Genomic DNA, 25,933 nt, shown 5'->3' with positions numbered 1-25,933 from the left:
GTGGCTCGTGGGTTGGGCCCGTGAGTCTGGTGTCACGCCTGATGTTTAACTGTGGCCTGGGAAAACTTGCTGTATCTCTTTTGAATGGGGAACAGCTCCTGTCCTGGCCGCTTACACAAGCTGGAGGTCTGGGGGTGGAGACGCAGGGGATGCACAGGGAGTGATCCCAACCCCCCCCCGCCCCCGCCCCTGCCCCCCCCGCCCCCCCCCCCACCCCCCCCCACCCCCGGACCCTCATGAGCGTGTGGACAGCCTGGGTGGGGTTCATTTGCCTCCCCTTCCCTCCCCGACCCTGCCAGGAGGGAGGAGGGAGTGGTGGCTCCCCACCCACCCTGCCCCCACTTCCTCCACTCTGCCCGCTGCCACCCACTCCTCGGAACTTCGGGGTCACAGAAGGATCGCTCTCCTCCCCTGTGGCTCCGTCCTGGGAGCCGGGCAGGGCCGTGGGCCTCTTCTTCCTCCTCCCGAAAGGAGGCTGGCTGTCCCTGTGAGCCCGGGGGCCTGTGGGGCCTTCAGGGGACACCAGGCCGCCACGTGGCTGATGCCCCGGCAGGAGCCTCTCTTCCTGGGCACGGGGGTCCCCTGCCTCCACGTGTTCTTCCCTCTGGGTGCCGCTCGCTGCCGCGCGGGACACACCGCCGGGGTCGGTGACCGGGACGGGATCCGGGCCCAGGGCGCAGTTCAAGGTGAACGCCGCCGCCTCCCCCTCATCCGGAGGCCCCTCGGTGTGTGGCCTGCCCTGCTGCACAGACACTGCAGGGTTGGGGGCCGTGGGGCGGGGCCACGGACCGGAAGCCGAACCCAGGCGTGTGTAAACGACTTTGATAGAGACACCGCCCCCGCGCCCGTGTAGCCGGGGCTCCTCCGCAGCCGCCTCTGCCTGGCCACCTGCGCGCCGCTCTCCTGACACGGAGCCCTTGGTGGTCGGCTGGGGCCCGACCTCGTGGGGTGGCTGCCGGCCGCAGAGGAGTCCTGGTGCCCCGCGAAGTAGGGGCCTGGCGATGACTGGGGTGGGGATGCTTCCATCTGCGGCTCGGCGTGCCAGTCAGTGTTGGGGATTCTGGTCATTTCTTCTGGCACTGCTTCGGCCCCGTTTCCGCCCTTGCTCCCCTCCTGGGGGCCCTCGTCACATGCGTGTTGGGTGTGTCGGGCTTCGTCATGCATGGCTCTTGCACTCTGTCCTGTCCTTCCCACCGTCTCCTTTCCAGTTTGGGCTTGAGGGGCCTTGTCTTCCGGGCCCCGCCGCGGCCGTCGGGTGAGCGGGACGGAAGATCGGAGAGACGGAGCAGGTGCCCTGGAGCTGATCCCGGCCGGCCGAGCGCTCCTTCCTTCACGGTGTCGTGGCGGCTGCGGGCCTTGCCAGGACCTCCCAGGCGCCGCCAGGCAGAAGCGGGGAGGGCACCGAGGTGACAGGACACTTGGAGGGGACAAAACGCGAAGCAACAGGAAGAAATAAGGGGGACGTGGGGAGGCGATTGTGAAATAGGGTCTAGAAAACAGATGTGAGGGCAAGACAGTGGGGCAGGAGCCAGGAGCAGCCGGAAGGGACCCTGGGGAAGCCTTCCATTTTTAGAAGGTAAAATGTTAAGGAACTGTGAGTCCCAGATAAATACTTGCTTTAAAAAACAGTTCGTGAGGCTTCATCGGGTTTGTTAAGACTAAGGTAATGGGGCACACACTTGGCTCAGTCGGTGGAGTAGGTGACTCCTGAACTCGGGGTCGTGAGTTCGACCCCCACATTGGGTGCAGAGGAAAAAAAAAAAAGTCTTGAGGTATGGAAAAGGGTCAAGGGCACCGTGGGACTCGTGTGTCCATTTGTCCCTCATATGCTTCAGTTGCCACGTGATTCCCCTTGTCCACACGTGTTTCTGCTATTGGTTGCAGGACTCTCTTGCCGTTAGAACACTGGGCCACGTGTTAGTCAGAAAACAGCATACTGAAAAAAGAGAGGTGTGGCCACGAAAGAGTGTCCTGTCTGTTGGAAGAGAAGGTCGCTTGGGCAGAAGACCAAAGCGATGGCTGCTATGGTTCTGACACATGGGGACGCGGGCCCGGCGCGCTCTGGAGAGTGAGCTCCTGTGTCCCCTCCTGCTGGTGAACAAACACACGTTGGGGGAACAGGCATATTTGGTTGTTTTCTGATTTTGTTAAGTAAGCACGTTTAAAACAAAAGACACTCCCACCAACTGTTTTCACTTTATCTTTTTTTAAAGGAGATTTTAATAATGTACAAAGGACATGCTCCCAAGAGGAAGGGTAGAAGGCAGAGTGAGAAGTTTGGTGATAGACAGGGGGGTCCTGTGGCCTGGGCCAGGAGCCGTGCAGAACCGTCCCACAGTGCCCACTCAGCGGGGGTTATGGGCCGGGGTTTCTGCTTTTCGGGAGGTGCGTTACCAGGGGTGCGTGTGTCTGTCTTGCCCCTCAGGAGCTCTGTGAGGACGGCGAGGGCACTTACTGTCATCTCCAGTTCTGATGACAAGTGGGGCCACAGCGCCTGGGTCCCTGGGGCCACGTGCGCATTCGTAACGTTGCAGGGACCTGAGCAGGGGAGGCCCCGCTGCGCGCACGGTGATCTGAGCCCGGGGACCTGTGACCAGCCCCTGCGTCCACGGCCAGGCCGGTGCTGGGCATGGGGGGGAGGCAGCTCCTGACAGCCTGGGGGCACCCTGTCCAGGGACTCCGCTCCTTCCTGCCACCCACCCCGGGCCAGGCAGGGTGGAGGGCGCAAGTGATGGCGGAGAGGGCAGCCGGGACTCCCGAGGGTTCAGGGTCCCCTTGGAGCCCCTGCCTCCTCCACGCGTAGCTTTGTCTTCTAAGATCAGAAGGACCGTTAGGGTTACAAAAGCGAGGCTCAGAGCAGCCCGGCACACGGTCTGTTGTCCGCAGACCCCTCTGCCTGCAGCCCCTGCACAGGAACCCCTGCGAGCCGGCTCTGTGAACACACCCGGGGCTGCTGGTGGGTGAAGCCAGAGCCCCAAGGAACGTTTGCTTCCTCTTCCTGCTCGGGGCACCCTCACCAGGCTGTTGGCTGGAGGGTGTTTTGTTTTTCCTTTTCTTAACCTCTGATGGCTGTCTGGACAGCGGCCCGGTGGCCCCGATGACCTCTGGAGGGACCTGGCGGGGACAGGCCCAGACTGGGGGCCTGGGAAGCCGGCCCAGCGCTCTCCCGTCTCTGGGGAGGACCCTGCCATCCTCCCCCACGCTTGACGGCAGAACCTCTGTTCACGACAGAACCGCCAGCAACTGTCTTGGAAGGCCTGGCGCCTGCTTGCAGGCGAGGACGGAGGCCCCTGTCGCCAACGCGGGGCCGAGAGCAGTTCTGCAGCTGCCTGTGGCCGTGTGGGCCGGAGCACGACGGGGGGCGGGGGCGGGGACTGAGGTCAGGGGTGACGCAGGCTGTGAGCTGGCTTAGCGGGGCTCCGGGCGTCCAATGTGGAGGGGCTGCCCTCCCCCGTTTGCCTCCGCCCGGTTCTGGGGGACTGAAGAGCCTGGCCGGCCTTGTGCCTCCCGGTCGGTGCGGCTCCGGGCATCGCCTGAGCCCGGGTGGGGGTGCGGGGGGGCCGGTTTATTCTTGGTTCGCTGGAGCAGGAGCTCCTGAGGCCAAGGTCAGGGCCGCGGCAGCACCTCCGGCCGGCGTGGGGCAAGTCTAAGGCCGTCTTTGTGGAACGTGCTCTGGCCCTGCCCAGCGGTGGAGAGATGGCCGCCAAGAGTTTGACCGGGTGTGGGGGAGGGGGGGCACCCCTGCAAGCACTGGCCAGGCTGGTTAACCTTTGAAGACATCTGCCTCTTTTGTGGGCTTGACTTTGGACTTGATCTCGGCAGAGAAAAATCTAGATGCAGAGAGACCTTGGTGAAAGTCACTATAGTTTGAAGGTTAACCTTGCTTGTTATTTCCTTTGCGGAGTCGGATAATGTGTTGGGAGGGGTGAGGTGGGCGGGCAGCAGGAGAGTTAATGTTTAATTGGCACCCTGGCTGCCCTCGGCTCTGTGCCCAGTGCCGTCCGGAGCTGGTTGGCGGGAAAACAGGCCCTAGCGCCCGTGTCCTGGCACCAGGACATCCTGAGAGGGCCCAGGGGGCTGTTCGCGGGTGACTGGCTTCTTCCCGTGGCCTCCAGAGCGTGGCCCGTCCTGTCCGGCCCGGACTCTGGAGTTTGCGAGCTCTGTACAAAAGCAAAACAAAACCCTGGAACACCTCTAGCAATTTTCGTCTGTAAGAGCACTTGTGGAAATGACCATATGTTGGCTGTTTTACGTCAAATAACATAGAGGACGCACGTTCACTTCACATGCTTCTTTTTGCCTTTTGTAAGGTGGCTACTAGAAAATTTAAATTTTTTTGTTAAGGTTTATGCATTTTTCAGAGACAGAGACAGAGCATGAGCAGGGGAGGGGCAGAGAGAGAGGGAGACAGAGTCCCAAGCAGGCTCCAGGCTCCGAGCCGTCAGCGCAGAGCCCGACGCGGGGCTCGAACTCACGGACGGAGAGACCGTGACCCGAGCCGAAGTCGGACGCTCAACTGACTGAGCCACCGAGGCACCCCAGAAAATTTAACATTAGACACGTGGCTGGCATTGTATTTCTCGGGACGGCACCGGTCTAGCCGTTTCGAACGGGAGAAGTGAGCGTGGCGAACACCGGAGCGTTGCTGGCGCCTGGCCCTGCCGGGAGTGCCCGCTCTTGGTGGACTGGTGAGTCCCGGCCATGACCTGGGGGGCAGGAGCCCTGCTTCTGGCTGGCGGAAGGAGGCTGCCCACCGGCCTGCCGGTGGGGAAGATGTGTGTCGCCAGAGCACGTTGTAGGGTTGGGTTACCTTCTTTTGATTTAAATGAGTTCGAGCCCTGCATCGGGCTCTGTGCTGACGGCTCAGAGCCTGGAGCCTGTTTCAGATTCTGCGTCTCCCTCTCTCTGACCCTCCCCTGTTCATGCTCTGTCTCTCCCTGTCTCAAAAATAAATAAAACGTTAAAAAAAAATTAAAAAAAATTGTTTACGTCTGCACTTAACTGTTTCTCGTTAAATAAAATTTTCAGTAGAATAACATTTTTCGTAACACGAATACGTAATCGTTGTAGAAGCTCGGAGAACGCAGATGTTTCTGCTGGGTTCCTGGCTCACTAAACCACCCACTGGGCGTGGGGGCTGCTGCCCCACGGTCTCCCAGCCCCACGGGTCTCAGGGCCTGTCCGGTGTTGTCCCTGGGTTTCTGCTGTCCCTTCCGCGGGGTCAGTGGGCTCAGGCGTGTCGTCTTTCTCTCTGCTAATGTGCGCCCCCACCTCAGCCCTGGCCCGCCCCTGGGCTTTCTGTGTGGCCTCAGTGGCACCTATTGGGTTCCGTGGGCCTTTCTTGGACGGTCGGGATCAGGCACTTCTGGTCTCTGGACAAAAGACGTATTAATGAACTTTGTGGATGATTCTGAAACATTTTTAGATTAGAAATCATCTGGTCCCCCGTTGTCCTCAGACCACCATCTGCACCTGCCGGGCCCGCGGTCCCGTGAGTCTCCACGGCTCAGATTAGGGACACTTTGCCTTTGCAGACGCTCTGACGCCCACCGACGGCTGCTTCATATCACTGCAGGGAGGGCTTTCCTTCCAGTTGCGAGAGTTCTAGAGAACTGCGACGCCGGGTCACGCTGGAGTGAGCGGCCACGTTCCAAGGGGTGCCCCGTGTGGCCAGGATGTCCTCGGCCCACGGACCGTTCCTGGCGCGTATTCCGTTCGTGCCAGAAACCCTTCCTGCTTCGGCGTTTTCTTAGGGTCTGTGCGCGGGGAGCCTGCAGACTAGCAAGGGTGATGGGGGTCCAGCTGGATGGAGCTTCCTTGAGCCAAACCTCTGAAAATAGCAGATGTGTGTCTCCTACCTTTTTTCTCCCTTTTTGCATCGTCTGGCGGTCAGCGAGGGTCGGAGCGGAGGCGGGTGACCGTGGGGCTGCTCTGGGCCTCGTGGACGGAAGGGCGGTGGGTGGCCCCCGTGCCAGCACCCAGCGCCCTTCTCCTTGCAGGTCTGGCCGTGGGTCTAGGCTTCGGGGCGCTGGCCGAGGTGGCCAAGAAGAGCCTCCGCCCAGGGGACCCTCCAGGTGAGCTGGGACCTTGGCCGGGAGGGCAGGGTGGGCCCCGGGAGGTGGGCCTGTCAGCCCCCAGCTGCCCCCCCCCCCCCCCCCCCCGTGCCTGGAAAATTGGCCTCCAGGGATGCCTCATGTCCTGGGTTCTGTGTCAATGGTGGCCGAGGTTGTGTCTCTGCACCTGCCCGGCCCTCCCAGACTCTGTGGGGCCGTTGGCGCCCAGTGGTCTGGCCAGGTCAGGCACCCAGGGCTCCCCATTTGGCTGTGGGTGAGGGACGTCGGTGCTGGAGGAACAGACCCCTCAGGGCCCTTGGTCCCCCGCCACCCCCCCCCCCCCCCCCAGAGACCCGAAGTGGCCTCTTCTCTGGCCTGAGACCCTCTGTCTCACGATTCCTCTGTGAGGTCAGTGAGGCCAGGTCACCACGCGCATTGCCCCCGGTCTGGATGGCCTCTCTCCACCCGCAAGACCCCTTGTGGGGACAAGGGCCTCCTGGGGAGAGGGCACTGGCCTGCCCCCACGGGCCCCTGAGAGCGGGGTGCACGGGACACACGGAGTGTCCTTGGAAGGGGCCGGAGGACGGAGGGCTTAGCGAGGGTATTTTTAGTGTCGGTGCTGAGACACTTTAGGAAAAGCCCGGCTTTCTCTGGAACGAGAAGCCCGTGTTCTCCAGGCGCGAAGCCCGTCCCGCTGGAAACCGGCTGCTCTCATCCCACCTCGTCCAAGCAGAGAAGAGGCGACCCTCGCCAGGGAAGTGGTGACCCTGGCTGAGGGTCGGGGGCGCTCGCCGGGCTCGGGCCACGGTGGGCCCGGGCCAGACCTGTGGCCCGGAGGGTGCTGACCGGCGGGGCCCGGTCCTCCCCCTGGAGGGCCTCTCCTGAGTGGGGGCCACACCTGCCATGGCCTGGCTTCCCCAGGCTGCCGTCAGAGCGAGCCCTGCCCGGGCAGGAGTGCAGACTGTGGGGAGGGCTGCTGAGAGGCCCGAGAGGGCCCCGCACGGTCCCCACGTCTCGGGAGCCCTACTGTGTGCCGGGAGGGCACGTTCGCCTGCTGCCCACTGGGGCCGCGGCCCTTTCCCCAGCGCGCTTCCTCCCGCCGTGCCCGGGGGCCGGGGAGGGCAGAGGGCATGTAGAGGGGCCGCCCTTCCCTCCGCGCTGGCCCTCCGCTGCTGCCCAGGGCAGGGGGTGATCTGGGGGCCCTTCTCGGCCCTTCTCGGCCTTCTGGGGGCAGGTCTTGCCGTCTGGGGCCCCGGGAGTGAGCCTCGTGCAGCCGACCTCGGGTGCCAGCCGATTCGTGGGTTCTCTCTGGGGCTTCTCGTCTGCAAACTCTGTGTCCCGGGCCCTCGGTCCCCATGTCCCCCCACCCCCAGGCTGTCAGAGGCCAGGCTGGACACGGCCCCCAGGGCAGCGGTGTGCCGGCCGCCTCTCCTGTTCCCTCTTCGGGCCGCGCCGGGCCGGGCCCCTGGCGGTGCGGGCCGAGGAAAGTGCCAGGCACCGTGGGTGCGGCCTTGGGGGCAGATCTGAGCAGGCTCGCGGGGCACCGGGCAGGGAGAGCAGCAGATGACCCGGGACTGGAGGAGCTGGGGGTGGGGGCGGCAGGTGCCGAGCCAGCCCCCTGCCCGGGCCTCTCCCCGCCTCGGGACCGGCGCAGACTCGGTGTCCAGGCAGGGCTGTGCCGAGGTTGGGGCGAGGGCTCTGAGGTCGGAGCGCCCCGCCGTCCCTCGGCCTCCCCGTGGCCCGAATCCTCGCCCTGCACCCTACGCCCCTGGTCGTTCCGGACAAAGGTGGTCTTCACCCCCAGGGTTACCGCCCGTCGGGGGCCTCTGTGGCCAGAGGGGGAGGTAGATACCGGCCAGCCGTGTGCCGTCCTGGACCTTGCCCTCCTCTCCCTGGGGGGCTGTGCCCTCGCTGCAGCCAGCCCGCCTCACAGTGACCCCAGGGGTGCTGTAACCTTCATGGAGGGAGGGACAGTGACTAGTCCTCCTCGCCTGGGTCCCCAGGTCCTCCCTCCTGGTGCCTGGCCCCCCCACCCCATTCCCATCCCTGCACTCGACTGTGCTCTTCAGCGGTGCTCGTGTCGGGCCCCGGGGACTGGTACGGAGGGAGGGGCTTAGCGTGTGTGCGGTGTGCGGGTGTGAGTGCATTGTGTGAGTGTGCACACGCATGTGTGCGCACGTGTGCGTGAGTGCGGATGTGTGGTGTGTGCCTGTGCGAGTGCGCGCGTTCATGTGCGTGCACACGTGCGTGTCTGGTGCGTGTGTGCGAGCACACGTGCATGTGCGTGCACATGGGTGTGCCAGTGTGTACGAGTGTGCACGTGCGCGTCTGGTGCGTGCATGTGTGTGCGTGCCTGGTGTGTGCACGTGTGCGTGTGTGTGCATGTGCGCGTGTGTGTTGAGAGGGGGCTGGGGTCAGGCCTGGGGAAGCTTCCACAGCATCGGGCAGGGGGTACCAAGGGTTGGGTTGAAATCGCGGTGCCGGTGTCGGGGACCCGCCAGGAGGACGGAGGCCCCGCGTCGGGCTCTGTGCCGGGTCTCTCCGCGCCGCTCTTGAAAGTCTCCGCGTCCTGAAGCGTCCCGTCCCTGTTTTCACCGGGAGGATGGAGATGTCCCTGAGGCGTCGGGCCCAGGGGCCGTGGGGCTGGGTCGCGCTCGGGCCCCCGCGGCCGCCCGACGGCCGCCCCCAGCAGCTCCCCGGGCTTGTGCCCCTCCCGGGCGGGGTGAGGCCCCGAGACGCCCCGAGAGGGGCCAGGCGCCGCGTGCTGACCCGGCTCCGGCCCGCAGGGAAGAAGGCCGTGCTGGACTCCAGCCCCTTCCTGTCCGAGGCGAACGCGGAGCGCATCGTCCGCACGCTGTGCAAGGTGCGCGGGGCGGCGCTCAAGCTGGGCCAGATGCTGAGTATCCAGGGTGAGTGGGCCCTGCGGGGTGAGGGGGCGCGGGAGTTCGGCCCCGCTGGGAGGGGGCCCTGGGGGGGGGGGAGTGGAAGGAGGGGGCCCGGAGAGGGTGCGCGGCCTGGCCGGCGTCCCCACGTCCCCACGTCCCCACGTCCCCTCCCGAGCCTCCGTCTACAGCCTCAGGGGCCTGCGTGCCAGGCCGGAGCCGCCGCGCGGCCTCGGGCCCGTGCCCTGTGGCCTCCGAGCCCGGCTCCCGGTGCGTGCAGGGCAGAGCGGCGTCTCGGTCGCCTTCCCCGGGCACAACCGGGGCCCCTGAGGTGGCTGCCGTGCTGCGCACCCCCCCCCCGCCCCGCCGGGCTCCTTCCCTGAGCGGCCGGCCCCCTGCTCTGCTCTCTCGGGTGCCTTCCAGACGACGCTTTCATCAACCCCCATCTGGCCAAGATCTTCGAGCGGGTGAGGCAGAGCGCGGACTTCATGCCGCTGAAGCAGATGATGGTGAGGCGGGCGGTGCCGGGGGCGGGGGGCGCCTGTCAGGGCAGGCTGCGCTCACGGCCCCTCCCCGCCTCTCTCCTCCCGCCAGAAGACCCTCAACGGTGACCTGGGCCCTGGCTGGCGGGACAAGCTGGAGTACTTTGAGGAGCGGCCCTTCGCGGCCGCGTCCATCGGGCAGGTGCACCTGGCTCGCATGAAGGGCGGCCGCGAGGTGGCCATGAAGATCCAGGTGGGCACCCGCGTGTGCGCCCGTGCCCGGGTGGGGGTGGGGGGCTGCGGAGGGCACAGCCGGGGCCCTGTGGCGTCGGGGTCTCGGCAAGCTACGCATCCGCCCCCCCCCCGGGCGCCCCCTCTCTGGGGCGGGGCCGCGTCTCCTCGTGTCCGTCCCCAGCGCCAGGGCAGTGCTGGGAAGGGAAGGATTTGTGGAGGGACACCGGCCTCCCTGCAGGCTCGGTTGGGGGCGGACGGTGGAGAACCAGGTTGTGATGGGACCCGGTGGTCCTCGCAGCATCGTGGGGTCTGAGCTGTCCCTCAGCCTGGGGCGGGGTCTGGGCGGGACTCGGCCGGGAAGCCAGCAGGCCAGCGGCCGCCCTGTCTGCCCGGGGACCCCTCTGTCCCCCCTCAGTACCCGGGTGTGGCCCAGAGCATCAACAGTGACGTCAACAACCTTATGGCCGTGCTGAACATGAGCAACATGCTTCCTGAAGGTCAGACTGGCCGTGGGTCAAGGGCAGGCGTTCAGGATGGGCTCTGGGGACCCAAGAGGAGCCCCCGGCCCGCGCTGACCCCCTCCTCCCTGCCCAGGCCTGTTCCCCGAGCACCTGATCGATGTGCTGAGGCGGGAGCTGGCCCTGGAGTGTGACTACCAGCGGGAGGCGGCCTGTGCCCGCAAGTTCAGGTGCAGCAGGAGGGGCGGAGGGGCTGATGGGTGATGGCTGTGGTCGGGGCCTGGGGTGAGGGGGTGAGACTCTGTGGCCGGGGTGTGACTCCCCCACCGCCCCCACCCCTGCAGGGAGCTGCTGAAGGACCACCCCTTCTTCTACGTGCCTGAGATCGTGGACGAGCTCTGTAGCCCCCACGTGCTGACCACGGAGCTGGTGTCCGGTTTCCCCCTGGACCAGGCGGAGGGGCTGAGCCAGGAGATCCGGAACGAGGTGTGTCTGACTGGGCCTTGGGACAAAGGGGATGGGGGGGTGCCGCCGTGTCCCCATGCCTGGCACACCTGGAGTCAGGGGCCCTTGCGCAGCAGAGGGCGGGGCGGGTGGAGGATGGAGAAGGGGCCGCGGTGACCCGGCCGCCCGCCCGCCCCCAGATCTGCTACAACATCCTGGTCCTGTGCCTGCGGGAGCTGTTCGAGTTCCACTTCATGCAGACGGACCCCAACTGGTCCAACTTCTTCTATGACCCTCAGCAGCACAAGGTGAGCCCCCCGGAGCTCCGCTGGGGAGGGGCCTTGGGGACGGGGGTGGGGGGTGGGGGGGGTCTCAGCCCCCTCTCCACCAGGGCGAACCTCCCCCGCTATCGCCCGCCCCCCAGGTGGCCCTTCTGGACTTTGGGGCAACTCGGGAATTTGACCGATCCTTCACTGACCTCTACATTCAGGTAGACGGGGGGGGGGGGGGGGGGGGGGGGCGGGGGCAGGGCTGGGGGGCGGGGCCGGTCTTGGCCTAGGATGCTTGGAAGCTCCTAGGGGGTGGGGGACACCGACAGGGTCGGGTGACGGTGGGTGAGGACAAGGCCCGCTGGACTCACAGGCGGGGGACTTGGAAGGACGGTGAGGGGGACAAGGAGGGGGGCGGGCAGTTGGGGGTCCCCGGCCCCGGGAATGCCTCCTCAGGAGCCGCTGTCGGTCCCTGGTGTGCGTCCCCCCAGATCATCAGGGCAGCCGCCGACAGGGACAGGGAGGCGGTGCTGAAGAAATCCATAGAGATGAAGTTCCTCACAGGCTACGAGGTCAAGGTCAGCCCCGCAGGGCCCGGAGGCCTGTGCGTGGGGGGGGGGGGGGGGGCGGGACTCTTCCCTTTGAAGCCGAACCTCGACTTACAACTGGATGGAGGGAGAGGCGGGCGGCGTCCTCTCCTCCGGCCCTGCCTCCAGGCCAGCCTGGCCCAGGCAGGATGGGCCCGCGTAGACCTGGAGCGGGGCCGGGGGAGCGCGGGCGGCCTGGCACCGGCGCCGAGGGCGCGAGTGGCACGTGTTGGAGTTCGGCCCCGGTCACCACTCGCTCATCGCGTTAACCCGACCCTGCCCGCCCCTTCAGAACGCTGTGTGGGATGCTGGGGGCGCCGGTGCCGCTCACCCTTCCCCCCCCGCCCCCCCCGGCCCTCCCCCCCCAGGCCATGGAGGACGCCCATCTGGACGCCATCCTGATCCTGGGGGAAGCCTTCGCCTCGGAGGGGCCCTTTGACTTCGGCACGCAGAGCACCACCGAGAAGATCCACAACCTGATCCCCATCATGCTGAAGCACCGCCTCGTCCCGCCCCCCGAGGAGACCTACTCCCTGCACAGGAAGATGGGGGGCTCCTTCCTCATCTGCTCCAAGCTCAAGGCCCGCTTCCCCTGCAAGGCCATGTTCGAGGAGGCCTACAGCAACTACCGCCGGCGGCAGGCCGAGCAGTAGCGGGGTGAGGCGGGGGGACTGGGGCGTCCATGCGGGCGGCTCCGGAGAGGCCGCTGCTTCTAGGCGGTTCTGACCGCTAAGAGGGCGCGGGGCAAGCCGCGCGGGACTGCACACGGGGCCCGGCCGCGCCGCCAGTCTGCGCGTGCGTGTGGAGTCTCTGAAGCAGGTAAAGATAAGACGGCCTTCTCTCCTTTTCTCCCTTTCGGGCCCGGGGATGTTCCTGATGGAATGTTCGCCGGAAGGTGAGCGCGTTCCCCGGGAACCTCTGCCGCCGGAAATACCGAGAAGCCCCCGGATTTTTACTGACCGTGAAGCCTAAGGCTCGTGTGTGTGCTTCTAGAATGAGATTTGTGTTTTCTGCCCTTCCCTCCAGCCTGTGCTCTGAGCAGGCCCTGCCCGCTCCCTGGCTGGTCTGTATACTCCCGACGCGTGGAAGTTTCCGCAGAACTGACGCGGCCCGCGACGGGTGGGAGTGATCCCGCCCTTGTCTCTGTGTGGGAAGTTGGTGTGGGGCCCCCCCTTCCCCCTCCAGGCCCCAGGGCTTTTGTGGAGGAGACGGAGGTGCAGATGGCGCCTGCTTAGAGCTGGGGGGTCGTTACAGGCTAATTTTTGTACAATTCTTGTAATGGTCAGATTTGTTTCAATATTAAAAAGAACACCGAAACTCACCATCCCAGCACTGTGGTGTTCGTCCTTCCGCTGGGAGAGAGTCAGGGTCAGTGTCATGCCCCGGAAAGCTCTGTCTGCGTTCAGCACGGGAAGAGAGGGGAGGCAGCCGGGTGTCCCCCTCACCCTGGCCACCCACGGAAGGGCCGCAGCTACTCCGGAGACGCCTACCGGCAGGGCCTGCGCAGCCTGGGTCTCCGGGCCTCTTACAGAAAGTTGGCCGAGCCTGCCGCACACCTGCCTCTGTGACGAGGCGGCCGTTACACCCACAACAGTCGGGACCGTCAACTGTGTGTGAAATGGCACGGGGGGTAGGGGGGTGGGGAGCGGGTCTCAGCCAGTTTCACTTTACCTTGTTAAGAGCTCCCGGCCTGGCCTGCGTGTCCCCCGATGTGCCCTTCGTCCTGATCCGGGGACAGGGGCAGAGGCACTAAATGCAGGAAGCAGACAGAAAACCGGCCACCACCGGTTGGTACAGTTGGACGTGACAGCCAGGGGGGAACTGGCCACGCAGAGGGTCCTCAGCCTGGCAGCTGCACGCAGTGGGGCCGCCGAGGGTGCCTCGGGCGGGGCCTGGCCGGAGGAGATCGGACTGCTCCCCGGACCTAAGGAAGTCCTAGGTTCCGCGAATCCCGGGTCCTGCAGGGAGGGGATGGGGACGGGCCGGAGGCGGGACCCAGTAAGACCAGGAGTCAGTCACCTCTCCTCCGCCCCCCAGACGTTTCAGTCGGGGAGAACAGACGAAACAGTCACGTCCAACAGTTCCCTGTTTTATTGCAATACATCAAATTCTGGTTAATATCGAGACCAACATAAAATATTGGCGAGGAGTCTTGTTACATTTTTGACTGTCCCACCTTCAGTATTTCTGTGCAAAAGAATCCACACCATTGTCTGGTAGCAGAGAATCTCTTAGAAACTTCCCTAAAACATTGAGGGCATAAAACCAAAGAAAATCCAGAGTGATCAGAGGCCAACGCAACAGACTTTTTCCTTCCATACACACATTTGTCCGCATTATATTCTGAACAAAAAAATGATTACACCTAGGCCATGCAAAACTGTACAATATTACAATGAGAAAAAACCCTAAAAAATTTATAAAATAAATGATATTACACTATCAAACGAAAAGGCAGATTTTGTTTTCATGAAATCTCAAGGTCTGTTTTCGTCAATTGGCCCCATGAGCGACAGGGTTGCCCGTGTGTGGCAGTCGTCCTGGGGAGGAGGGCTGGCTCAGCCCGCTGGCCCCGGCTGACGGCTGACACCCGCTCCCGCCGAACCGGCCCTCTTCCCCGGAGGGACCCTGCAGAGATCTGGACTCAAGCGATCGTTCGAGTCCCAACAAGGGAAGGGGCTTCAGGGGGAGCTCGATGAACCGCCGTGCAGCTTGCCTGCTGGGTCAGGGGCCCGGCCAGGGCCACTGGGGGCGGAGGTGCCCGGCCTGTGCCCTGTGTGGCCGCTGAGCGTGCCCCTCCGCCCAGACACGGGTGGGGAGTTTCCAGGGCCCCACCCGGCCAGGGGGCCACGGTGTCTGTGACCAGAACGGCCCTGCTGTGCCCGGGGGCGGGTGTTCGGGACGCCGGCCCGCGCCTGCTCTGGCCCTTGAGTGATACCTGAGAGTCCTCGTGAAAGCAACCGGTCTCTCGCCGAAGTGCACGTGGCACTCACGACACAGATGTGACTCTAGCCACACGGAGGCCGAGTGGGGCCGAGTGCCAGCCAGGGAGTGACAGACTGTCGCCGCAAACAGGAATTTCGGATTCTCCCCAGAAGCCTGAGTACGAGGGCTGCGTGGGAAACTGAACGGACAGGCCCTTCCGGCCCGGGCTCCTGCCCTTCAAACTGCTCCCGGGACCGAGCACGCATCGCCCACGTACGTAGGGCTGTGGGAATCTTCCGTGATCAGGTGACGAAGAGGAAGGCTTTTGTATTTGGCAAAAAGAAACAGCCATGTACGCATATAATTTTATATACCCAAAGCACGCACAATGAAATTCGTGAGAAGTCGAGGGTAGACAACGGGTGGGCCAGACAGACCTAGCACCGAATACCAACGCGGAGAGACCAGCCGCGAGCGCCTCTCCGACCCTTCCTTCCTACTGCGAAACGAGCTCCGGCCGCCCTACCGGTTCTTAAAAGGTCCCGCGGGACGACAAATGACTTCGGACAGCGATGCCGCTGCCGCGGTCTCTGCTGCAGATCCCTTCCAATGAACAGCACGTGTCGTTTGCCCTGGGACCCGCCCCGCTCTTTCCAGGTCATGCCGAGAAGCTTCCGACGGCAACTGGCAACGGCTCTGTCCTTACGAGTGGGGTAAGCCCAGTGGAAGGATCGTTATCTCGGGGACCCCCCCCCGCCCCCCATCACCCTCGGAGCTGCTCCCGCAAAGCCCTGCTGTCAGAATCTGTCACACCGGGGACCGCTCTGTAAGCCTGCTGTGGAGGAAACAAAAAGTGCTGGGGTGCAGTTCCCTGAGAGCCGGGCTGCGGGCCAAGCCTTAGGGGGCGCTCTGCTCTGTCTGCCCGCCATGACTCACTGCAGTGGGGTCCAGGCTTCGGGCAGGGGGGGGTACTTTGATCCTGAAAGCATCCTTTAAAAAATAAGCACCTACAGGCAACAAAAATTCACACGTGGTTGTCACAGCTATAAGCTAAAGGCTCAGCGTGGGGGTGCGGCGCGCGGGGAGGGGAAGGGCCAGGGGAAAGGGAGGGCCGGGAGGAGGGGAGGAGGGGAGGCGGCTGGCCTCCTCTCCCCCAAGTGCTGGGTTCACAGCGCCACCCGGTCTAGGGCAGGAAGCAAACTCAAGGTCTGATCCTCGACATCTGGACAGCCGGGAACACTTCACACGACCACTCTTTCCCCGAAGCAGAAAGATCTAGGAGCTTAGGACCGCGCAGTAGGCGAGGCCCGCCCGCAGCCCCCCTGCCCACGCAAGCACCCTGCCGACCGCCTGACTACCAAACCCGTCATTTGTAAGTCCTCTACCGCGACCCTTCTGCAACACATCCCCCCCCCCCCACCCCCCCCCCCCCCCCCCGCCACCACCACTGGGAACCTCCTTCCCTCCAGAACCTCCCGGTGCCCTCTCGGGGTAGCATCGACCTGGAAACGGTCCCGGCTCCGCCGAGAGGGGTGCGCCCTGCGGAGACGGTGCTCACACACCGCCACGCAGGTTCCCTGTTGGCTGAAGTCTAGGGAGAGGACAAATCGCGTTTCTGGCTCCCAGAGGAATTTAAGATAAAAAGTGACATTTTGAGACCCACTCTCTTTACTTCCAGGAGATATTTTTATTTCTCTCTCCCTCCGCTCACATGTGCTTAACTGGCGAACTACGTCTCAAGAAGCAGGGCTGTGCTGGGTGTGCGTTTCACTGGCTCGCGGTGGCCGGAACGGCAGGTGCTCACCTGGGCGGAACCGGAGCCTGAGCCGCGCAGGGAGGGACGCGGGCCGGGCCAGGTGGCGGCTCCCCGGCGTCCTGCCCGTGCCCGGGCTGCGCGTTTCCGTCTCCCGCCCGGTGTGGGGAAGAATATTTGGTTAAGGCTGTTCAAGTCCTTGCATCTGAGGTTTTTTATTTGGTAACGACACTCTTCCTGGGGCTTCTCTGCGGAGCGCGAGCCCCCCTCCGCCCAGGAGGGTAGCGCGGGAACTGGGGTAGCCCAGGAGAAAAGCACTTCTCTGAACCTTGTTAGGGACCCTCAGAAGCCGTGACATTCCTCGCGTCCTCTCAACGGAAGGGCTCAGGACGTGACAAGACGGCATTTCTACACTCATCTGCAGAAGATACCAAACACAGTAAAAAAGGACAAGCGTGGCTGGAATCCTGCTGCCGGAAAAGGACAGCTCTTGGAAGGAGATTAGCCTTTCGACGCTGCTGCTGAAGGACCTTCCGGGGTTAGGTCTGTGCCCGGGCCGCAGCCCAGAGCGGCGAGACCAAGTTCCGGAAGGTTCTCCTGAAGCCCCCGTGGGACTGCGGCCCCGGCCGGTGTGAGAGCCGGCCGGGGTTGGGAGGGGGGTGCTCTGACTCCTCAAGCCTGTGAGCGTCTACACTCAAGGCCTTCCTACCCTCTAAAGTACTGAGCTGGAAAACAGACAAGAAACAACACATTTCTTTAAATTAAATGATCTCTCTCTTATATACGTATCCATCTTTTGTTGAATACAAGATGCTTCTTTTTACTATGTACATTCAGTATTTAACCTCTACATTTGTGTACGTATTTAAACTCTGTAATGTAGTAAAATATGCACTGCTTTAGTGAGTACGGATTTACTGGCGGCGATCGCGTCGACATCCGCTGTGGGCGCGCCGGGCGGCCGCTCAGGAGGGCGCGACTCCCCGAGGACACCAGTCCGCCTGAAGTTCTCACCGCGCCGTCCGTGGGATCCGTCTACTCAAGCTACCTTTGGGGGGGGGGGGCAACTATTATGGAAAGCAACTCTAAGTGTACGAAATGGAATCGATATTCATCGAAGCTGCTCAGTGGAAGTCTGCCTTTATGGTTGTTGCTGTCGGCGCGAGGGGGCGAGGGGGCGTGGAGGTGTGGGCTGAGTGGGGGCGAGGGGGGCGAGGGGGGCTGCAGGTGCATCGTCCGCGTTCCCGAACCCCCACCCTGCTCCTGCTGCCCGGCCCGGGCCTCCCGGGCAGGGGCTGGGGAGCGGGGGCGGGGAAGCGGAGATCGGGCCGCGGAGGGGCTGTGAGGGGAGAGGCCGCTCCGGCGTCCACTCTGAGCGCCGAGGCCACTCACGGGTCCCAGCTCCCACGGTCCGTGCTCTCCAGGGAGAGGCTCTTGGTCTTGCGGGGCGACGCGGGGCTGGGCGGGCTGCTCAGGTTGGAGCTGTTGGAGGCCGTGGAATGCCTCGGAGAATCCGAGTCCTGGAGGCCCGAGAAGACGGCGGTGAGAAGTGACGGCGCCGGGGGGCTTTGGCTCCCCACGGCCACCCCGCGGCCACCCCGCGCAAGGAACCTGGTGGGCCTGGTCTCCGTCAGTGACGAAGCCCCTTCTCAAGAGCCGTATCACGGGCACAGGACCTCTCTGCGGCCAGTCCTCTCTGCGGCCTTTCTCGTGCCAAAGCTAGCAGGACGTCCCAGCAAAACTGCAGTTTGTGGCCCCAGGGACTGGCCTGGCTCGGCCCCGCCCCACTCCCGTCCGGGGTCCCTCTCAAGTCATTATTTTTTTTAAAAACAGGCTTTAAGCCCAGCGTGGGGCCCGGTGCGGGGCTTGAACTCGCCACCCGGAGGTCAAGACCCGAGCTGAGATCACGTGCTGGAGGCTTAACCCACTGAGCCGCCCAGGTGCTCCAAGTGCCCGGGTCTCTCGGACCCAGGATTGCCACCAGCTGCTACGCCCCGCACTCACCTCTCCATCAAAGTCCCTGACCGGGGCGTCGCTTCCCTGGTCCATGCCTCCAGAAGACAGGGAGCCCTCCGACGGGGAGGGCATGGGCGGCCACTTGGCATTGTAGCTCCCTCCAGAGAATTCTCTCTTTAGCGCACTGCCGTTCTGTGCGGATGACCCTACAAGACATCACTCGGGTGAAACTTCATTTATGGACAAGTGTGCCGACTGGGGAGACACAGGCCACCCCTGCCCTGGGGCCACCTGGTGAGGGGGCGGTGGTCAAGGCCACGCCTCTGCACCTGTCACCTCACTGCTGGGGAATCGGCATAAAAGCAGAGGAACACAGGAGAAGCATTCTCTTCCCTGGGGAGAAAAGCCTGGACACGAGAAGGAAGGGAGTGTCTCTAAAATCTCGCTCTCCTGTGGTCTTAGAGCTGAGGTGCCTCCAGGAGGCGGGAAAGGATGATCCCCCCTGGAAAGACGGGGGTGTTGTTCGTACCTAAAGTTCTCAGCGCTTCTCATTATTCTTTAGTTTTGGTGCAGAAACATGTCCGCTGGTCCAAGACGACCATGCTGAGGTTTCCGCACTGTTGTTGGCGTAACAGATCCCAGTTTAGTTTTTCACACGAAGATTTTGGGAACAGGGTCAGAGACGACCGCGTCAAGCACGTGTACCTCACGGCCACCAAACCCAGGAGTCCTCGGTGGCAGAACAGGAACCTGCCTGCTGACGCCCATCCTCGCGGCCCCGGTGATGACCTCCTGCAAGGGCTACTACTGCTGAGCACGCACGGAGCGACACGTCCTGGGGCTGAAGATGCCGGCACCTGGGCCCCACCGCACACCAGATACAGCAGCGGGCGAAGCCTCTCGTGAGGGTTCCGGGACGCACGCCGGCTGGGAACCACAGACTCGTCCTTCCGCCCCGGGGACAGGCGCCTGCGTCCGGACGTGTGCAGTGGCGGCTCCCACAAGACACGCACCGATCGTCACGGTTTCTCCGGAGACCAGGGATGCACGCCTTACTTTTTGGACGTGGCTCTCCTGGGCCCTTCGGTCACCTCACTGGGGCCCCACGCCTGCCCCAGGGCCACAGGAAGTGCATGGCATGTTACTTTCCCGAAATGTTGTTATTCTGAAAAGAAGATCCAAAGTGCCAGAAGCTTCCGTTGCTCTGCTTATTATAACTGTGTGACCTTGGAGCGCCTGGGGGCTCAGTCGGTTGAGCGTCTGACTCTTGATTTTGGCTCAGGTCACGATGCCAGGGTCGTAGGATCGAGTCCCAACTCAGGCTCTGCACTGAGTGTGAGGTCTGCTTAAGATTCTCTCCCTCTCTGTCCCTCCCCCTGCTTGTGCGCCCATCCTCCCTCCCCCCCCCCCCTCTCTCGATATAAAAAAGTTGTGTGACCTCAAAGAGTTACTTTAACTTTCTGAGTCTCGGTTTTCATTTGCAAATAATAACTTCTACCTCAGAGGATTTTTGTGGGAACGAGCGAGCGCTCAGGGCACGGAGACGCGGTGCGAACGGGCGCAGGCACAGCGGGGCCCACACCCCTGTCTACCTGGCTCCTTCCTTCCGTTCTAGCGATCGGTTAGGGAGCGGAAGCAACCGATGCCCCCTCAGTGACTTACACTATTTTGAAGAACACACTTTGGGAAAGTGCTTTTCAAGGAAACGTTACACTCAGCCACTCCCATCTGAGAACATTCAAGCAGGGCTGTTTGGGTTGACCAGCAAAAGGGGCCCGGGGACAGTCCGAGGACCGGGGTCCCGGCTGGCTGAGACCACATGCCCGGGGGGTGGGGCAGTGAGGTGTCTGTCTCGGGTGACCTCAGGAGAGTCAAGGCTCCCCAGTGACCCGGTCGCCGACAGGCCTTCTTTCTGCGGGGGGCTGGGGTGGAGCCACGGTGGTTGACACCTGTGTGTCGTGAAGCCACCCTGAGTCTGGCTGGCTGTGGAGACGGACAGCGTGGTCCTCCATGACTTCTCATTTCTCTCTTGGCTGCCTGCCCTTCTGGAAACTTCTCCCACGAGCTGGACTCTTCTTAAAGCCAGTGAGAGGCACTCGACACGGCAGATGCCCCCGGGGGCTTCCTGGACAAGGACCTCAAGGAGGCCATGCCCGACCGGTGCCCCGTGGGCTGGTCTGCACGCTGTCGGCGGGGACAGAGGCCCCTCCTGCAGCGCCCCTGAGGCGGCGGCCGGCCGGGCTCCTGGCGTCTCCGCCTCACAGGTGCCATCTCTAGCTGCCCATTCCACAGGAGCCCGGGAGCGACGGTCTCCTAAGGCCGATGGAAACACACAGGGTGGCGAACCTGATCGGAGCTGACGACAGAGCTCATTTTACACGACTACGTTTATCCACGTATTTCCGGGGTGACCAGCCACGAATCTGGCGGTATGAATGCTGATCTATTTGTGGGTGCCGCCCCGATCTTGCTGGGAATGTAACACGTCGTACCATCGATTCCTTTCTAAAATGTAAATGTGCTGAAAAGAATCTGGATTCTGAGAGCAGAAACAACTTCTGGTTCCCAGGGTCTGGAGAAGGATCACGGACTAAAATACCGACGTTGTGACGCCGTTTGCATGTCAAATCTTGGTAATTCACAGCTGGTTATCAGGGAAATTCACTGCCTCACCTCCATTGGTAACAAGACAGTAACGTGGTTGTCACCCTTCCACCTGGCCGGAGTTTTCACTGTGGTCAGGGCCACACATGGGCCAGTGAGTGTCTCAGGCCACAGGGACAAAGGGGGGAAAGCCCCACCTGAGGGTCCCCTGCCCCCCCAGCTGGGTCTGAGTGCTGCACGGGGACCAGGGCCGGTGAGTCCCCTCGGAGAGGAGGTTATAGAAAGGCTGACGCCTCCGTCTGCCTCTGTGGCCACCTGCTCTGGGTGAGGACACAGGCCCGCGTGGTGAGGGACATGGGCCTCCGGCCACTCAGGGGGCCACTGCTGCCCAGGGGCCCCGCACCGGACCCTCGGAAAGGAGAAAACCCACGATCCTTGCTTCAATCCTCGCACGGTCAGGGCCCCAAGGCCGCAGCCACCCACGGCGGGAGCTGGAGAACGAGGGGACCTTCCGCCCGCCGCGGCGACTTCCACCCATGTAGCTACTGTTCCAGCACGTGAGGCCACAGACACGTGTCCCAAGTGAAGCCGAAACCAGTGCGATCCGCCTCCCCTCCACCCTCCACCACGCCAGCCACCCGTGCTACTTCTGAGAAAGCGACAGACAAGCAGACCACTTGTGACCCAGGAACTACCGAAGGTCCCCGAGAATTCGGTGGGACGTGTCATGGTCACAGGCGGTCACACGGCGCCTCTGTGCACCGTGCACGTTTCCAAGGAGGCGGCGCTCAGCACCCCTACACCTGACATGCCGCCCCGACCCCCACCGAACCCTGGGTTCCCGCGGAAGCGCCGGGAAGGACACATGGCAGCTCAGGGCAGAGAGAGGCTGACGATGAAGACAGTGCCACCTGGAAGCAGGTCACAGAGGACGGTGCCCCCGTGCCGTTCGCCGGATGCATGGCGAGCGTCGGCCTGCTTCTGTGACGCTGCTCTTTGAGACAGACCCAGGTCTCCTTTCTAATGTGTTGCCAGCCCCTCTGGAACCCGGGCACCCCTGTGGCTCTCCCCCCCTCACCTCCCACAACTAAGTCCCCGAACGGTCTCCTCCTCTCCCCTGTGAGCCCCAGGCAGCGCCGAGAGCCCCCCAGGATCATGCCTGCACCCCTGCCTGTGGCCCTGCCTGCTCCCTCTGGCAGGTGGACGGATCTTCTTAAGAATGTAAACTAGGTAAAGGTCCTTGGTTTCTAATAAGACAACAACGTCCTAGCTTGCTCCGCAAGTCCCTGATCTGACCTTGCCTACCTCCTGTGCTTTAGTTTTTGGGTCACTCCCCGACCGCCAACAGGTGGCCACCCTGGCCTTCTCTCAGTCAAACAGGACTCAGATGCGGCCCCACCCCTAGGGAAGGCCCGTGACCTTGGGCTCCCCCTCGTCACTCTCTGAGGGGGGTCCTGTTCACTTCCTTCGGAGCACCTGTCACCACAACTGGTACTATTATGTGTCTGCCTGTCTCCCGGATGCACTGTGGGCTCACAAAGGACCCCATGATCGTTCTCCTAACAGGTGCCCCTGTGCTAACGAGACCCACCCAGCAGGCCTGAGGCAGGGGTGCGTGCACCGTGGGAGAGGGAAGAGCGGGGGGGGCCCGGGGCTTCCCGGGCAGCACTTACTTGCTGACAGGCCGCTGCTGGCGCTCATGGAGCGACCGGGTTCAGGGCGGGATTTGGTGATAGACGGAATACTGACCGAGCCACTGAACACGGTCCGACTCTCCTGAGGCCGAGGGTTCTGAAAACAAAACAGAAAGAAAAATTCTTCAGCTGGAGAGAAAGTGATTTTCTGCGGAGACGTCTAATTTTCACTCTAACTGTAACAAATAAATGATCTTGACCTGGGGTGACACAGAACAAGGACCCGATTCTATGATCCCTCCTGCCCACAGAAGTACTAACCCCTAATGGAAGCCGACCTCCCCCCAATCGAGGGTAAGTGCTCGCCCTTGTACTTATGGAAACGGTTATCGGCAAATAAGAATTCTTTTTGTTGTGAGAACAGTAAGTAGAAGTTACATGGTTAGAAGTGACAGTGCGGTGCAGAATTATATGGACATTTGCAGACGCCCGAAACGGAGGTTTTGCTACGTCGGCGACTTTGATTGGCGGGTCTGCACTAGCTGAATGGAGCGAGCCCACGTGGAGCCAGGTCACTCAAGGGTAGATTTTTCTCAAGTGAGTGCTTTCCCGCGTGGTAGGGGACAGGCACGTGCACATCCCCACACCCTGGCGTGCTGACAGAGCGGGGCCAGGAGTCACGGACAGCACGCCTGAAACCACTGCAGCCGGGGCGAAGTGCTCTGACTCGGGGACACCGGTTTACAAGATTCTCCATCAACTTATGGAATGATTTTGGTGTCCCAGGTATTCAAGTGGGCCAACGGGTGCTCTGAAAAGTCATACGCGGCCAGAGAGGAGGCGTGAGGGGCGGGCCATCTGAACTCGGCCGAGCACCGAGAGCCCTTGGCCGCCTCAAGGGACCCGGACGTTTGAGAACTGGAGAGGTGTCGGGGCTGACACCTGAGGAAAGGTTAACGTCAAAACCACTAACGCCGGGCGCAAGTCTCAGCAATCGGGCAACACGCTGATGTGGCGTGAGGAGCTTCGAGTCACAGAGCCACACACACTGGAAGCCGGTTGGCTGGCTGGCCCCAGGCTCAACCGCCGCCATTTTGGTTCGCGTACCCAATCTGCAAAGTCCATTTAATTCTTAGTGTGTTATCTGTTCGAAGCAAACGCTTTACCTTTTTTTCTCTAAGAAAATAAAACCCAGCGGAAGCAGGGCCAGCGTTTTAACATTCGCACACACAGAAGCAAACCTCTAGACGCCAGTGACGTGCACACGAGGCAGCAAAGGAAGGACCGAGAGGTGGGAGAACCAGTTTCAACCTTTACGTGTTTACTGCTTCTGCTAGAGACCTCAAGATACCTTGGGGCCGTCCTTTCCTACAAAACAGGCCTAGCCTGGAATAAGTGGCAAAAATCAAACCTGGAAAAACATACCAGTTGTGCAGTCACACCGAATGGTGAAGTCACAAAAGACTGACACACGGAAGACACGTTTTGTGAGGAAAAAAATACAACCCCACAAAAAAAGTTTATGGTTCAGTCATTTCAAGTTCACTTTCATTCTAGGACAGAGACCGAAGCTACTGGTCTTTTTTCATGTGCAAATACTCTTTGGATTAGGGAAGACTTTCACCGACAACAGTGTTTCTACTTGCGGAGGACTGACCTAAACAACGTTTCTGTCATCTTTCGTACGAAAAATTCTTGGCCGGTCAGTTTGTGCAACATTCTTCTGGAATCCACTCCCTGCGGACTGCTGACAAGCAACCTAAGGCTGATGTTTTTTAATCACAGTTCATCTTCTAGTTTGTCAAATAAGATATTTACATGACATTATAGCTTAATGACAGTGACATTTCAAACATTATAATTCAGAGTAACTGTACAATGCAAACAAAAGTACAAAAAGAAACTTCTCACCCTACGGTTTTCTATGCAAATAAAAAATGGATGTGACTGTTTCTCTGAGTCAGAGGGCACTGTGGGACAAGGGTTTGCATGACACAACCCGAATGTCGTATTTGTAAAATTAACTTGAGAAAACGTTACTGTGAAGTTAGCACAAGCGTGTATTTCTTTCTTTCTTTTTTTTTTTAAGCGTGTATTTCTTGATGGAAGGTATGGAAAAGCTGCGCTAACGGCCACCGTACAGAGATGCCAGGCGGCATCCAAGGGGCCGGATCCAAGGGGCCGCCAGCAGGGGCCGCACTCCTTCCAGATAGATGCTGCACACTTTGTGTTTTTTTCTTTGATTTAACTGTCGTATCTTGGATCCTGGTTGGAATTAAAGGTGTATCAGCATCTGAAAGCCGAGTAAGATCACCTTCTTTTTGGAATTTTTCCCGTTACTCGTTCATACTATTAGAATTTTTACTTGGGACATTTTTAAGCTTTTTCAAAATGGGGTTTATTGTAGATAGGAGGCCTGCGGCTTGGTCCTACCACAGACCTTAATTAACCTCACTAAATCGAAAGAATTTTCTCTGAATTGAACCAGATTTAGGGTAATGTGCTATAAAAAAAATTCAGAAGTTGTGGGACTCCTTGTTTAGTTTAACAGAATAAAGACCCACACGGGGACTATTTCTAATGATGGCATCTGTAAAGGGACATCATGATGGGAACATCTATTAAACACGAACCCCAAAAAACCCCTCCAATACTGTTTAAAGAATAAAAGTGAAATCCTCCCCAGGCTTCATGCTTCTCCTCAAAAGAAGAAACAAACTAGAACTGGAGGAGGAGGAGGAGGAGGAGGAGGAGGAGGAGGAGGAGGAGGAGGAGGAGGAAGAGGAGGGGAGGGGGAGAGGTCTGGCAGGAGAGAAGCAGGAAGAACATTCACAAAGGGAAGCGCCCTCCGCGGGTTACTTATCAAGCTGGGAACAGGAGGTCCGCACACGGTTAGTGGTAGTTAACACCTGACTCGGCCGTCCATACCCTCAGAGTCATAAAGCTGGGTGTACCGGGGGCAGAGCGTAGAGACGGGGAATACTCAGGGTTTATGGAATCAGGAGAGAGAAATTTTTCAGCGGAATTAACAGTCATGTGATAGATGTGCTCAAAGTTGATCGGAGAGGAGATGAGGCCGGAGTGAAGCGAGGGCGGATAAGGGAGGCCTGGCTATCAAAACAACAGGAAGAAGAAAAAAAGTAACACGGTAATGAAAATGGATTCACTGGTTCCACGTGACATTTCAGACAGCACGCATGCGGAAGGCACGACATCGACATCGCTCACATCAGAACTGAGTCCTTAAGGAAATACTCTCAGGCCTTAGAAAGTTACATTTTGTAACCCTCCTGCCAGTTCCTGGAACGTTCACCTTGTACAATTATTCTCCTTTATTACCGGCAGCAAGTGCACCGAAACCGGACTTTCAGAGTTCAGTTCCGTGTTTTCTTATGTGATAGAATCAAAATCTGGCAAAAACACACCATCAGTAAGGACAGAAAGAGTGAGAAATGGTTCAAGGTGAGCGAACCCACAGGCAGCCTCTCATCAGAACCGCTAGCCCGTTTTCTTTAGAAACCTAACACCATTCCCTGGAATTTACAGACTTGCACGTGTGGTTGCTTTCCCCGGTTTTGTTTCGGTGACCCTCATTAGCGGTGGTGACTCCCAGAAGCCCAAACCTGGCTCCACTTAGACACCCAAAAAGTCA

At 61.2% G+C, this 25,933-nt stretch overlaps 2 protein-coding genes across 19 annotated transcripts in view; one reads left to right on the top strand and one right to left on the bottom strand.

Moving 5' to 3' along the window:
• The window catches only part of COQ8A (coenzyme Q8A), a 39,853-nt gene extending 27,123 nt beyond the window's left edge, over positions 1-12,730 (top strand). For 2 of the 3 annotated variants that reach the window (XM_086694401.1, XM_086694402.1), the window contains exons 5-15: positions 6,000-6,074; positions 8,840-8,962; positions 9,359-9,444; positions 9,530-9,670; positions 10,067-10,148; positions 10,246-10,339; positions 10,454-10,595; positions 10,754-10,861; positions 10,978-11,043; positions 11,314-11,400; positions 11,778-12,730. In XM_086694401.1, coding sequence (XP_086550527.1) covers positions 6,000-6,074; positions 8,840-8,962; positions 9,359-9,444; positions 9,530-9,670; positions 10,067-10,148; positions 10,246-10,339; positions 10,454-10,595; positions 10,754-10,861; positions 10,978-11,043; positions 11,314-11,400; positions 11,778-12,062 — 1,289 coding nt within the window. In that variant the 3' untranslated portion in view covers positions 12,063-12,730. Of the gene's footprint in view, positions 1-5,999; positions 6,075-8,839; positions 8,963-9,358; positions 9,445-9,529; positions 9,671-10,066; positions 10,149-10,245; positions 10,340-10,453; positions 10,596-10,753; positions 10,862-10,977; positions 11,044-11,313; positions 11,427-11,777 lie in introns of all 3 variants that reach the window. The other variant, XM_086694403.1, reaches the window with a different exon arrangement.
• Positions 12,731-16,001: 3,271 nt separating this feature from the next.
• Positions 16,002-25,933, bottom strand: part of CDC42BPA (CDC42 binding protein kinase alpha) — a 321,738-nt gene continuing 311,806 nt past the window's right edge. For 10 of the 16 annotated variants that reach the window (XM_086694399.1, XM_086694385.1, XM_086694386.1 and 7 more), the window contains 4 exons: positions 25,210-25,392; positions 22,321-22,438; positions 18,092-18,249; positions 16,002-17,607 (listed from right to left, as the gene is read on the bottom strand). In XM_086694399.1, coding sequence (XP_086550525.1) covers positions 17,476-17,607; positions 18,092-18,249; positions 22,321-22,438; positions 25,210-25,392 — 591 coding nt within the window. In that variant the 3' untranslated portion in view covers positions 16,002-17,475. The remainder of the gene's footprint in view (positions 17,608-18,091; positions 18,250-22,320; positions 22,439-25,209; positions 25,393-25,933) is intronic. The other 6 variants (XM_086694392.1, XM_086694394.1, XM_086694400.1 and 3 more) reach the window with 1 other exon arrangement.

This window comes from Puma concolor, chromosome E4 (genome assembly GCF_028749965.1).
Source record: "Puma concolor isolate L17-30 chromosome E4, mPumCon1.1.hap2, whole genome shotgun sequence".
Lineage (NCBI taxonomy): Eukaryota > Metazoa > Chordata > Mammalia > Carnivora > Felidae > Puma > Puma concolor.
The sequence above is the reverse complement of the archived record's forward strand: the minus strand, read 5'-3'. Positions and strand labels throughout refer to the sequence as shown.